Consider the following 13,779-nt stretch of genomic DNA (forward strand, 5'->3'; position numbering starts at 1 on the left):
TTGCTAACAAAGTTTTGGTGGATTTCGCCTCCCCGTGGCCGGAGGTGAGAAAAAGTTACGTTAGCGTAACTTGGGGTGGAAGACTCGGACAAAGCTTGGTGTAGGACAGTGCAAGCTCCGACAGCGCCGGGCATAACAGGGCTGTCGGCCGGTGTTAAGGTTGGAGGTGGGTGCAGGCGGGCTTCACTAACAGTGCATCCTACGCGGATCCTCGGAGGCTGAAACTTGACTAATCAGCGGTCGTAGTGCCACTGCAGGTACTTGCTGTCGCTGACAAGCCCGGATTGCAGCCCGATATCCCCTGAATTACAGCTGAATTACAGGGCATCAGCGTAACTCAGCCACTCAGCCTCTCCAGAATCCCCACCAATATCCCGTCAATCTCTACGCCGGTGACGCATTAAGTTATCTACATCCAATCCAACCTCAACTGAAGCCTCCCAATCCCTCCATCGACAAAACCCACTTGCCGAGATCTGGCCCTCTCATCTTTCCGCCGTATCTGTCACGCCGCCATCATCGTCTCAGTTTTCTCATCTCACACCTCTTTTTTCCGAATACCTATACCACCTCAACATGTATTCCTTATGATAAGCCAATATCCTCCTCAGTCTGCCGTTTGACGCCAGCACCATTAACTCCGCCGGCGGTGTACCGATAACATTTCTTCCCTTTCAATCTCACAACCAAATACCCACCACATCCCATCATGTCTACCGGCGAAGGCCTGGACTCGGAGCTCGAGTCTTTTAGAAAGCAATGGCTCTCAGATCTCCAATCCCAGCGCGAGCCTACGACCGCCGATGCCGCAGCACCGTCATCCTCGCCCGCCGGTCATCATCGTCGTCAGAGCCACAGCCGCCGACACGACGCCTCGCACCAGTCGTTTTCTTCTTCATCCGCGCGGCCCGGACCTCTAAAGAAGGCCAACGGGCCGCCCAGCCCCACGGCCGCCCGGCGGGCCCTGATCCTAGAGGAAGGCTCCGACTATCTGGGTGGCCGTTCGTTTGACGAGCCCGCGCCGTCACTCTCCGCATTTTCCGGGGCCAGGACACTCGCCGCTCCAAAACCCCCGGAGAGGCGCCTTGTATCCGCTCTCGACCATTATGAGGAGGCCATGGAGAAGGAAGCCCAAGGTAACATGGGAGACAGCCTGCAACTATATCGCAAAGCTTACAAGGCAAGACAATTGCCGCCTTTACACTCGAAACCCCTCCATACCGTACTGACAAAACGCAGATGGATCATGGCGTAGAGCGCCGATACCGTGAAAAGCATTTCCCAGCGGCGTCAGCAAACGCGCCCACAGTCCAGGCATCCGGCAGCAGCAGCACGGTTGCATCCACCTCCGCAACCACCACCTCCGCCCCCGCGCCCGAGGTCCCCGCCGGTCCGCCTAAGACGTTGTCCGAGCTGCTAGAGGGCTTCGCCGCGCTGCAGATTGAACCCGCCACCGCCGACGACCCCGCCGTCGAAGGTGAGGCGCCGCCAGTCCTTCCCTGCCCCATGGCCAGCCTCCCCGACGAGCTGCTCACGCACATCCTGCACGACGTCGCCGTGGCCGACGTGGCCGAGTATGTGCGCTTATCCCTCGTCTGCCGGCGGCTCGCATACCTCGTCGCCCGCGAGCAGCGCATCTGGCGACGTGTCTGCCTCGGCGCCGAGTTTGGCTTCGCCGGCATGCACTACCGCTGGAACCGCGGCATCGAGTGGGGTCCGCTCTCGGAGGAGTCCGAGGACGAGCAGGCGGCGGAGGAGGAGGACAGTGACGAGGAAGACTCCCCCAACTCTGATGCCATCGTCGCCGACACCGACGCCATCCGCCTCAGCCCGCGCGAGCGCGCCGAACGCCGCGCGGCTCGCCTGCACGCCGCGACGCTGTCCCTGACGCCGTCCGTGTACACGACGTGGCGGGCCATGTTCCGTGCGCGGCCGCGCATCCGCTTCGGCGGGTGCTACATCTCGACCGTCAACTACGTGCGCTCCGGGCAGGCCTCGACCAACCAGCTGACCTGGGGCGGCGCGCCCATCCACATCGTCACGTACTACCGCTACCTGCGCTTCTTCCGCGACGGCTCCCTCATCAGCCTGCTGGCGTCGGACCCGCCCGCCGACGTCGTCCACTACATGACACGCGACGCCCTGCGCCTGCACCGCGAGTCCTCCTCCTCCAGTACCGCCGCCGGCCACCACGGCAGCCACCTACCCGGCGCCGTCATGCGCCTCGCCCACCGAGGCCGGTGGCGCCTCTCCCCGCCCGGCAGCAGCAGCAGCAGTGGTGGTGGCGGTTGTGGAGGTGGTGGTGCGGGCGCCCCCTCGCCGAGCGGCGACGACGAGCTCTCGGTGGAGACGGAGGGTGTCGGCGCAAAGTACGTCTTCAAGATGGACCTGCGCGTGCGCAGCGCCGGCAAGCCCTCGGCGCCCCGCGGGAACAAGCTCGTGCTGTGCGGCTTCTACAGCTACAACAAGCTGACCGAGGACTGGGCCGAGTTCCTGCTCAAGAATAACAAACCGTTTTTCTTCAGCCGGGTGCGGAGCTACGGACTGGGCGAGTAAGTGCATTCAAAGATTAGGATAGATTCCATTTCGCTCTCAGTATATAGACACATCCCGCTTTGTGTTTTACGCGTTACCATACGGGCAATAGACTCATCCACCTACCCTGTCTGAGAGGTGCATTTCTTACGTTCTGACACATGCTTGGCAATATTTCAAATACAAGTGAATTTGGACAGGACCATTTCTATTCGCATATGTACAGATAGAGAGAGAGAGAGAGAGTACCGTAGTGGTGTATGTTCCATCGAGTTAAAAGCAGTATTCAAACCATAGGACGTGGTATATAAAGAAAAATGACGTTCCTAGTCAAGGAGTAGGGAAAGAGGTATCGTGGAAGGGTAGCCTAGTGATTATAGTATCACTGACGCTTTCCTCCTAATGCAAGTAAGTGTGAGACGTCTGACGAGACTTTGTGCCTTTTAACAAGGGGATTATGAGAACGAGGTACTGGGGTATTGCCCCAAATATTGCACCACATCGTGGCCAAGACTGGCATCCTGGATCTGTTGCCGTGTTGTATATACAAATGTCGCCAAATAGACACCTTTCGAAAACAGGTACAAGAGACTCCGTCGCTTCTAGCGTATTCTCTTGCCATCAAGGAACCGAGGCGTATTGGGATCGTAATAGTGTTGATGCGGCGCGCTGCCCGCCTTGCGCGACTCAAATGCGGCGCGCTCATCCTCATCCATGGTAAAAGCCTTTTTGATCCAGCCAAAAGCGCTTTTCTTCTTCTTGAGGTGACGTTCCGTGTGCTGCGACATACCGCTCGTTGTATTAACACGATCCATTGTCGGGCGTGTAAAGGGAACGTTGTTCGCGCTCGTCATTGCACCAAGCGGTGTAGGCTTGTGTGTCGTTTGACTTGTACCAGGCCGCGGCGGCGCAGTGGCGGTGTGCGGCCGTTGCTGCAGTGGCGAGTGGGGTGAAGCTCGAACAGGATGGAAGGAGTGATGTTCAGAAAATGGGGATGGCGTAAAGGTGCGTAGATCAGAAGTCGGTGTATCCAAGGGTGAGGTCATGCGAGGCCGCGGCGGCGGGCGGTTGTAGCCGCCTTCGGAGTTTCGCAGGTCGTGCATCGAGCTAGTGCTTCGGGGTGTCCCGAAGTGCGACGAGGGCACATAGAGCGGAGAGTCGGGTGTAGATGTTGGCGGGATTTGAATAGAAGTCGGTGGATTCATGATACGATTGCGCAGAGACGGTCGTTTGCGAAGAGGCGCGGGTTCCGCCGACGATGGTGATGCTATCAGCATAGGAGAGGGAACGGGGGCAGGAGGCTGCGGCGTATAGGTGCGTGGCTGGAGCATATACAGCGATGTATCCTCGGATGGGGGGTTGCTGCGTGTCCGCTCCGATGAGATTTCCAGCTGATGGATTGTCGGCGAGTCTGTCATCGGCTCTGAGCGCGGCTTTGATGAGATGGAGCTATTCTCTCGGTGACTTCTCGTCGTTGGTGGAAGCAAGGGTAACCCGCCTGGGAGAGGAAAGAATGTGTCGTCGTCGTCTTCGTCTTCGTCTTCGTCTCCTTGGTTTGATTCATTCGGCGTCAGTGACAAGTGATTCGGTACGTAGCTATGATTGACCGAGTGGTTGGACGATTTGGCGTGCGAGTTGCGAGATGGTGGAGGGGATGGAGAGGCACCCTTGACAGTGTTGCGAGTGGATGCGGATTGAACGGTTCCCGTGGGAGTAGAAAAGGGTGCTACAGAAGTCTGGAAAGAGAATGAGTTAGCCAGATCGTATGGAGGGTATGCAAATAGCAAGGGAAAAGCTTACCCAGGTTCTTCGGCTCACTTCGCCGGCCTTGGTCTCCATCTCAGTGATAATGGTCATAAGTGTCATGATGAGGCCGTTAATATCCTGGGCGCGATCATTCATATCTTCGAAAGCATTTAGCCACCCTTCGGTGTTGCCCTTCATGGCGTCGTACACATCGACAAGATCAGGCTGTTCGGCGCGCCAATCGCCGCCGACTTGGTCGTTGAGCCAGCTAGCGAAGACTGTACTACCTCGAAGACCGGCTTCGATGTCATCATCCCACTGTCGCATGGCGACGTTGGTTCGTGTGAGGATGGCGTCTATCCTTTCGTTTCCGTCGAGAATTTCGGCGCGAAATTTTCGGTCCTCAAGCAGCTGCTCGAATACAGTGATGTTCTCCATGGGGAGCTTGAGATGCTGAATGCGCTTGGTCAAATCGTCGACGGCCTGGTTCAAATCTTCGAGGGCGACTTCCAGGAACTCATCGATTTCGTCAATATGGCCCTGTAGAATACCAATAACCTGGGTGTTGCTATTTGCCATGCCATTAAACATGAGGTAGACACCAAAGGATATCTGGGCGACCAGTTTCATGACTTCGTGCTGTGTCTGGCCTGGTCTGTATCGCCATTTGATATCAAACGGGTCTTCATCCTTGCCTTGACTAAGGAGTCGCTCGCGACGAGATTTGGCATCTAGTTGTTGCAATCGAGGTTTCTGTGCAGCTGTCCCCTCTGTGGCTTCTCGAAGAGATTCGGCAAAGGCATCCTGGAAGGCTGGTATGGGGTGCTCGGGCGCAGAGTCGTCTCCGGTCGTTGGCGAATCCTGGCAGTGATTCTGGGTCTCAACCTCCCGTACAGACTGGAGAGAATCCTGTCGGTGGTGATTGGTTGATTCTGGCTCAAGTTGTTGCTCAGCATCGTGTTGGTGTTGGTATTGTTGTTCTGGTTGCTGAAAAGTCGGCTGCTGAGTTGTTTGCTGGGCTTGCGCCGTGTCTCGAGAGTGTTGTTGGGTTGTTGGTGGCTTGGGTTGGTAGGCTGTCGACGGCAAGGTCTCTATGGGTAGTTGGCTCGTAGACTGTTGGATGCGCTGCTCTGGCTTGGCGCTATCTTGGTCTCGCGACTTATTTTCGGGGCTGGTGTTTTCGGCGTCGCGGCTAAAGTAGTCGGCGAAGGGGTCGTCAAAAGATCCAGCGTCTCCGTCGTCAAGCGACGGTAGAAGGACAATTTGAAGGCCGCCTTCTTCGAACTGGAGAGGTGGGAGCTGGGCTGCGGCCATTTTCGAATCGCGTCAAGACGAGGTGCTGCCCAAGGTGAGAAAGAGGAGCAGCAGCCCCGTCTGATGGGAGGTGTGCGCGGAGCAGGCCGAGGCAGAGTGCCGGGGAATGTTGGTTTCGAGGTTACAGGCGTAGAGGCATGGGTGGATGGGATGCGGCGAAGAGTCTCAGGTTATGCTGGCGGTGTTGTTGGCGTGTGAGAAGGGGCCTGGGGATGTGACAGTTGGGCGTGGCAGTTGGATGCGTGTGGCAGTGGAATGCGGCGTAGTCAGAGAGTCGCAGTAGTTATGCTGTGCCGGTCGAGGGCGTGGAGAGCGTGAATGACGTGAGAGTTGGTTGTTGCTGCGAAGATGACAATTCAATTGACGGGGAATCTGCTGGCGGGAGCGCAACTTGGCAACGCGGCCGTGGGTGGACGGACTGCGAAAGAACAGGGGGTTGGACGGGAGGGACAAACAAAGAAAGTGGTTGAAGTGACGTCGGGGTCCAAGAGATAAGGGAGCGATCCAGATCTAGACGCGCAAAGAAACGGAAGAGAGATATGAAGGATTGAAAGCGAAAGAAAGGAGAAGAAAAGCTGAAATTCGAGCGAGGCCGTGGTTGACGCTGACGGGGGGGACGATAAAGGCTTGGCAGGCGGCCGAGCAGGATTTTGAACCAGAGTGACTTTGACTTGGGAGTTTTTTACAGAACACGTCGCTAGGTATGTATGTAGGTACCTTTTTAATTACTGGTCGTTAGGACTCATGGGCTTGGGCTTTCCTGGGCTGGGTTGAGCTGGACTTGGGCTGGGCTGGAAGGACCGGGGGATAGAGAGTGTGCCAAGTGTTAGTTAGGGTGGGTGTACTGAGTACGGATACCGTGTGGCCCGACGAGAATGAGGGGATGGGAAGGATTGCGCATGCATGCATGCACAGTATTGATATCGGCAGATGCCCAGTAATACATAATTGCGCAGTAAGCAATACCGGGAGGATAGCGAGCCAGCAGCGGGCAAGAAGCAATAATTTCTGTGCCAAGCTGGAGACGATAGATTGTGGCTGCGTGCTGGGATTATAGGGTGGCAGGAGCGGGTTAAGAGGATTCCACTGGCACTATTCAAAAAACAGCCTGTGTCTTTCTCACTCGGCTCAATTAAAACCACTAGTGCTATCTGCATGCCTCTTTGTGGTATCACAGGAGGGAATAAATGGAATTGCAGGCCGAACTGGCGATTCTGGGCGTTTTCGGGCGTTTTAGAAGCAAAGGGAGCTAAATTAGGTTAACTGCTAAGACGGAATCTTCAGCAGTGTTTGTCAGGGGGTGACTTCCCTTATTGGCTGTTCCTGGGGGGGACCTGGGGCTTCTCGGAGGTGCCTGGCCCTGGAGTGTCTCTCAGGTACACCCTTTTTTTTTTTTTTTTTTTTTTTTTTTTTTTTTTTTTATGGCAGCCAAAACAGTTGCTGTGGGCCGCTGTGGACACTGCTAACTCTTCTAGAGCCTGTCTTTGCGCAAACGCCTCTGCAAGGGCAGCCATGGTGCAGAACGAATGACCCTGCAAGCCTCGTGCCTGGATTAATATTACCGATTGAATACTTTTCGCAATCCGTAAGATGATAGATTATTGCTCTCTCTGTCTGTCTGCCTTTTTTTTTCTGCTTTTTTCCACTCTACTTGAGATGAGGAAAAGAAAGCATTCGGCAAAACAACACGCGACACGTCCACAGACCTCCCGCTCACCTCTCAGTCTCGTAGACACCGCTAATAAAAACCGCCATGCTCTGTGGCTTCACTCGACTCCAGTGATCAACCCAGTGATCAACCTCCCATCGCTCCTCCCGTTAGCGCTACTGAGGTCGCCGTTGAGACAGCCTCATTGTGTTTCTTTCTATCTTTAGATTCTAAATACCATGCCATGTGTGATGTGCAGACTAGTGAGAACTAAGTAGCGAGTCGCAACTCTCCTGATCGTGTCTTGTTTCCAAACATCGCGCTACTGTTGGTAGTCCACAATACTAGGTATTCAGTCCCCCTTTGCTCATACCATCCATCTTCCTTCAATTCTTCCTCCCCCCCTTCATCAATTATGCGAATCCCCTCCATCACCATCGCATAAACAACCAAGTAAACGAAACAACCAAGCTCAAAACCTTGTTCCCATCCCAACCAGCTCCGCCTAACTCCGGCCCAGAGATGCCACCAATCCAGTCGTCCTTGACCAAGTAGCCTCGCGTCATAGCGCTCGTGTCGTATCATGTATCCCCATCTCCACGTCCCGTCCTTGCGAGTTCAATGGAAATACCCTCAGGTACCAGCCCATTCGTATCCATGGATGCTCGCTAGTAATTCCCGTCGTTGACCCCTGGCCTCGCTCACCTGCATCCGCCCGCATGCACCTGCATCATTCAACCCGCTCAGTCTGCAGTCCAATACCAATAACACATGAGTTATACATATGATTCATGTCCACGATACACAATCTTATCCGTACCTACGGGCCGAAGCACCAGCGGCTGACAGCTATTCTTGCTAGTGAAAACTACGGACAACAAACGGTGTGTTGCCAAGTTAACTATATCACGGCCCAAATAAAGCCGCCCGCCGCGGGAGATGAACGACCCAAAGCCCCTCGAAACATAATACCAGATCCTGTCAGGGGCAACACTCTTATTATCAACTATAGCATTAACTCGATGCGTACGATTTGCGGAAAGCTCATCTCTTTTTTCTTCCCTCGTACCTCGCCTCTTTTCCTTGCACATACCCCGAGACTCTCGGCGCCCCTGCCGCCGATGTGTCATCTCGTCCCGCATCGCCATATGAAACTCGGTCAGCACTCGTCCCGGGCGGCAGAAGCCGGTTACAGATGCGATGCCATTGGCCCTTTCTTCTTTTCTTTTTTCTTGCCGAGTTCAATATCAAAGAAACAATGACTCCATCATCGGCCAACAAGCTCATGTTGCAATGCCCAGCGATATCTTGGCTGGAAACTGCCCGACAGATTGATCAGCCTGACGCGATGCGGGAGTGCAAGCGGTATGTAGCTCCTCTGGAACAAAGAAAGACAACAACATGCCATGACGTGCTAGGTGTGGCTGGGTCTTATTAACAGTCTTGGCCATCGCGCTGCCCGGCTGTCGACGTCGTGTAGCTTTGCGTGATTCCATAATTCCATACCTATTCTACTCCGTGTATTGCTCCAGAAACATGCCGCGTTCTTCTTGTCAGACCCTCGAAACCTTGCGCGGGTGCCCCCGGAGAACGGTTTCTGAAACGACGCCAGCAACCGAGACGTGGTGGCTCGGTTCGTCCCGGTTCTGCCATACCTCGCACGTACACCCCAATTTACATGCCTATTCTTTGTTTTCTTTTTTTTCTTTTAGTTCTAGTTTTTTACTTTTGCGCTTGTCGCCTCGGAAAGCTGCATATCGGAATTTTGCTTACTTCTCTTGTACTAGTCAGTCGGATCTGGAGCCATTCATCAACCTAGCGCTTCCACCGCCAGCCAGCATCCGATCAACATTACCGGCAGTCGCTTCGTTAGCATTTATTATGACAGCTGTGGATTAATACAAATGACATTTTCAAGAGCCAGGGGCTTGAAGGTTTAGACCCAACCCCGGGCGGCGACGCGGTGCTGTCAAGTTCAAATTCGCAGGGACAACACTTGCTAGGTAAAGAATATGTCATAACTACCTATGGAATGAGCCGTCAGTAAGCTTTTGTTGAGTAATAAAATGGAGCGCCGTATTTCCCAACATCTACGAATTATATCAGCCCTATTAATGAAAAGACATCCGTGAAAAAAGAGCAAAGATCACAGTCTGGCTACTCCATACCTGCCAAGTTATAGCCCCCACTACCTAGAAACCAAAAGCTTAATTAATTTGCGTCATCTTTCTTTCTTGTCCTTTTTTTATACCTTGTGGACTTTGCCCAAGTAAATAAAGCTAGCCGACTCTTTTCGCGCGCGGATCAAAAACTAACTAGCTTAAAAGCCACGGTCTATCGGCAAACCCTCGTGGCTCGAAGGGGCGCATCTCGTGCCACAAGCCATAAAACGCAAGCAAAGGAAAAAAAGAAAAACCAATCAAAGTTTGGAGTTGCTAGAGGGGAACGAAGAAGACGACCTTTCTTGATTTCTTCAAAACACCCCAGTAAGGGTGCCGTCGTTCTTTCTTTGTCTTCATCATCTCGCTCCAACTACTGTTTCGTATTTGCATCACCCACACCGCAACAGCCTTACGGCTCATTCAGCGTTTGCCTCTCTTTGCGAAACAACGAGTTCGTCAAAAAACAAAAAAAAAACCAACAAAAAACCATGGCGTTTCTAGACGCCTTCAAGTTTGGCAAGGGCCCCTGGGATCCGTCTCATCGCTATGAGACATCCTGGCTTCTACCGCCTTGGCTCCTGTTCGCCTGCCGTGCTCTGTTTGTACGTGTGAGACATTCGATCGACAAATCGATCAGCCAACAACCAACATTGTCGCGCACACGCAACTTCTACGAACCCATCCATCATGCTAACCTGACACCTCTCTAGTCTCTCTACGCCTTCGTGGACCTCTTCTTCACCCTCGGCTGGACCTGCACCCACGCCTCCGCCGGCGGCTGCCAGACCGCCCGCCGCACCTTTTCCTACTTCACCGTGCTCACCTACTGGGGCATCGCCTTCTACTTCGCCGTCTCCGCCACCCACACGCTCACCTACATCCTCTCCCGCGGCCGCTCCTCCCTCCTCGCGCGCCTCCCGCGCCCCCTCCAGGCCCTGCACGCCCTCTACTACACCTCCGTCACCACCCTGCCCTTCCTCGTCACCGTCGTCGCCTGGACCCTGCTCTTCACGGGCCGCTGGTTTCCGGAGACCTACGACGCCTGGAGCAACGTCAGCCAGCACGCGCTCAACAGCGCCTTTGCCCTCTTCGAGCTCGTCTTCGCCCGCGCGGCCCCGCCCCCCTGGGTCCACGTCCTCGGGCTGATCCTCATCCTGCTCGGCTACCTCGCCGTCGCCTTCATCACCGTCGCGGACCAGGGCTGGTACACGTACAGGTTCCTCGACCACGACAAGGTCGGTGGGCGCGGCTTCGTCGCAGCGTACATCTTGGGCATCGCGGTCGGCATCATCGTCATCTTCGCACTCGTCTGGGGCCTCATCCACCTCCGCGTCTGGGTCACGGAGAAGAAGCTCGGCATGGAGGGCAAGTTTGTTGCTGAGACGAACACCGCTGAGGAGACGGATCTAGAGCGAGGGACGACGCAGGAGACAAAGGAGCAGGAGAGGAAGGGATAGGCGGTTCACAGTCGTAGGGAGAAAGGGCTTGGTCATCACTACTATATGGACTCGCATCTTGCGGCATCATCATCACAGTGACATGTAGTTGTTTCCATGTACTTTAGATTATACATTTCGATAGCGATAAGTCAATGTCATGCTAATTAGTATACAACTGTACAACATACGGTATTGCTGCCTCCCCTGGCTCCGCAGTATCAACATTTCAATGTGACTCCTTGCCGCTTCTCGGATTCACGAATCTCAAACATGACTTGGATTCCAACAAAGAGGGCAGAACATGCCGTCACCAAGAAAAGAAGGCCTAAAATTTGTTAGACACAGTATGATGTACAAGGGTGCCATGAGACTTACCAGACCAGTCGTGCAAGATGCTTTTGATGATGCTTTCCAGCCCATCCAGGCCCACCGCAAAACCAACCAGGTTGGCCGTAATCATCATCAACACATTAAAAACCGCACCGAAACAGCAGAGCATGCGGTACTCCGTCGGGTGGGCCTCCCACTTCCTCTTGGGGAACAGCGCCGCGGCCGCGAACTCGGGCAGCATGAACAGCACGATGAGCCAGCCCCAGATGAGCAACCGCAGCTGGATATCGTGCCACAGCGCGACAAAGGTGAAGACGCAGACGTACGTGACGATGGACCTCGCGACGGACCGCCAGTTGCGAAAGGAGGACCCGCCGAGCGGTACGAAGAGGTAGCGGACGAGCCACCGGCTGTACGAGCGGTGCCAGGCGCGCCAGAACTGTTGCGTGCTGTAGTTGTTGCTGACGCAGCGCGTCATGTTCTCGGGCGGGTCGATGCCGTCGACGAGCGCCCAGAGGCGCGCGAGCCGCCACGGCAGCAGGAGCTTGAGCCAGATGAGGTGGAGGTTGAAGAACGACAGCAGACTAAGCTGTGCGGCTGTGTAATCGCTCCAGACAGGGCTGGCCTTGCTGATGGCCCCGACGTAGTCGTAGTGCAGGATGAGCTCCATAGCCAGGAGGACGAGCAGGAAGCGCACTCCGTAGCGGATCGTTCGCGGCTTCTCGATGCTGGACGGGCGGTATTTGGCTTGTGAAATGTAATCGTTGAACGTCATGATCGGGCCGGTAAGGTAGAGCGGAGCGTAGATGGCATAAGCCACGTAGTTTCGGAAGGAGTGGTCGTTCACGTCGGCCGGGATCGATATTCTGTCCCTTTCAGACAAGTTTGCGGGGTCGAGCTGCTTCTTCTTGGGTGTATTAGCAGCTATCCAGGGCGAGAACGATGTGCGCTGCGCAACTTACCTCGAAAATGCCGGCTTGGTTCTTATCACGGCTCCAGTAGTAGTCCAGGTTGAAGCTAATCAGGCGTAGCACGGTGATGTTGAAGAGAACCTCCCACCGCGCGACGACGCCGCCGAAGCTGTCCAGCCACCCGCCCCATTCCATCAGCGGCGAGTCCACCGCCTGGAGGCCGGCGCCCGCCAGCTGCGGCGGCGAGAGCAGGGCCGCTGCCCTGCGCAGCGGGTAGCCGTCGAAGATCTCGTTGGCGAAGAGCGTGCAGATGTTGAAGATCCACGTCGCGGCGGGAACGTAAGGCCGCGGGAGCCTGGTCGCCAGCTTGTAGTTGACGTACAAGATACCAAAGACCTTGAGCGCAGACACGCCGTGCAGCGCAACGAGGAACACAAAGGCAAAGACGTAGTCAAACGAGGCGCGCTGCTCGAGCCGGGCGGCGCCGATCGGTCGCTTAGCGTCGACGGGCCGGAGGGTGTTCCAGGCCTGCCGCAGGAATGGATGTAGGGTCAGCAGCGCGGCCATGTACGGCAGCGTGCCGCGGAACAGATGGTACTGCGCATCGGAGACGTCGATTTTTCGGCCGGGCACCCAGCCGTCGGACAGGAACCGCTCGAACTTGTGGTATCTGGGATCGGACGCTGCAAGCAACATTGTTAGCGACGTCAGGGCACCAGGACCGAGCACACGCAACGCGGGGTCAAACGAGAGACTTACGCCTCGAGACGTCATAGGCGATCCAGAACATGTAAGGCACCGCGACGACGACCACGACATAGTAAAAGTAAAACTCGGGCGTGTTCCACTTGGGGGGCTGCACGCGGCTCTGCGGCTTAGGGGCGGTATCTCGCTGCGCCGCGGCGGGATCATTGCGCGCCTCAATGGCCGTCTTGTACGGCACCGACGAGGACGAGATGAATCGCGTGTCGAGGGTGTCCAGGGTGTAGACCTGCTTGAGGAAGGAGAGGACACCCATCGTGGGCGGCGGGTTGAGGGGTCTATTGCGCGACAGCCGCTCCCTTATCGCATCCTGGTAAAAGCAGCAACTCCGTGGAAAGAGGGAGGGAACGGAGTGGTGAAGCAAAGAAACGAATGACGGGATGCAGGATTGTGGTACGTGTCTGAAGCAAGCTCACGGCTCGGCGGGGAGCCGACTGGGCTTGGAATTGCCAGACCCCTGATTTGGCAACGCCTCGGCTGACTGGTACTGTGTGGGGTGCGTGCCAGCTCGGTGCATGACATATTGTACGCTGACACCCGTAAGACGCTTTGCTATATGGTAAACAATTTCATTTCCATAATGATTATAAAGAGGTACATGCAATTCTTTGGCGTTGTGTTTTTAGTGATAAACGACTCATACATCACATAATGGGTGCGGCTAGCTCCCTCTTTAGCCATATTATGGAACCTATCCGTACATATACTCAGAATATGTTTCCCAAGTACCCTTTACGACAGGCCTTGAAAACATACCGTTTGCGAAGGGTCTACCACGAAATAGAAGACTGGATTTAAATTGAGCGGTCTATTTGATTGTAGGAAACTCCGATAAAGCACGTAACCTCAGCGGACGGGGTTGGAACAATCACAATCATCTCTACAGGGTAGCTGCGGAACGGGAGCAAGTGGAGCATGCTAGAGGCATTACC

General features: G+C 55.1%; 4 protein-coding genes across 4 annotated transcripts; 2 read left to right on the plus strand and 2 right to left on the minus strand.

The window, feature by feature from the left end:
• Nucleotides 1–709: 709 nt before the first annotated feature.
• On the plus strand, nt 710–2,556 carry ISF_05282 (F-box domain, Skp2-like protein; the record flags this gene model as incomplete). The annotated part of the gene is made up of 2 exons (XM_018848887.1): nt 710–1,136; nt 1,256–2,556. The coding sequence occupies 2 exons, from the start codon at nt 710–712 to the stop codon at nt 2,554–2,556; spliced, it is 1,728 nt and encodes a 575-aa protein (XP_018704023.1).
• A 581-nt stretch (nt 2,557–3,137) lies between these two features.
• Nucleotides 3,138–5,595, minus strand: ISF_05283 (hypothetical protein; the record flags this gene model as incomplete). The annotated part of the gene is made up of 2 exons (XM_018848888.1): nt 3,138–4,271; nt 4,336–5,595. The coding sequence occupies 2 exons, from the start codon at nt 5,593–5,595 to the stop codon at nt 3,138–3,140; spliced, it is 2,394 nt and encodes a 797-aa protein (XP_018704024.1).
• A 4,298-nt stretch (nt 5,596–9,893) lies between these two features.
• ISF_05284 (FAR-17a/AIG1-like protein) lies at nt 9,894–10,862 on the plus strand (the record flags this gene model as incomplete). Its single annotated transcript, XM_018848889.1, has 2 exons — nt 9,894–10,007; nt 10,116–10,862. The coding sequence occupies 2 exons, from the start codon at nt 9,894–9,896 to the stop codon at nt 10,860–10,862; spliced, it is 861 nt and encodes a 286-aa protein (XP_018704025.1).
• A 200-nt stretch (nt 10,863–11,062) lies between these two features.
• ISF_05285 (Membrane bound O-acyl transferase, MBOAT) lies at nt 11,063–13,103 on the minus strand (the record flags this gene model as incomplete). Its single annotated transcript, XM_018848890.1, has 4 exons — nt 11,063–11,169; nt 11,220–12,081; nt 12,137–12,768; nt 12,845–13,103. The coding sequence occupies 4 exons, from the start codon at nt 13,101–13,103 to the stop codon at nt 11,063–11,065; spliced, it is 1,860 nt and encodes a 619-aa protein (XP_018704026.1).
• Between the last annotated feature and the right edge of the window lie 676 nt (nt 13,104–13,779).

The sequence above is a fragment of the Cordyceps fumosorosea genome (assembly GCF_001636725.1).
Source record: "Cordyceps fumosorosea ARSEF 2679 chromosome Unknown scaffold_12, whole genome shotgun sequence".
NCBI lineage: Eukaryota > Fungi > Ascomycota > Sordariomycetes > Hypocreales > Cordycipitaceae > Cordyceps > Cordyceps fumosorosea.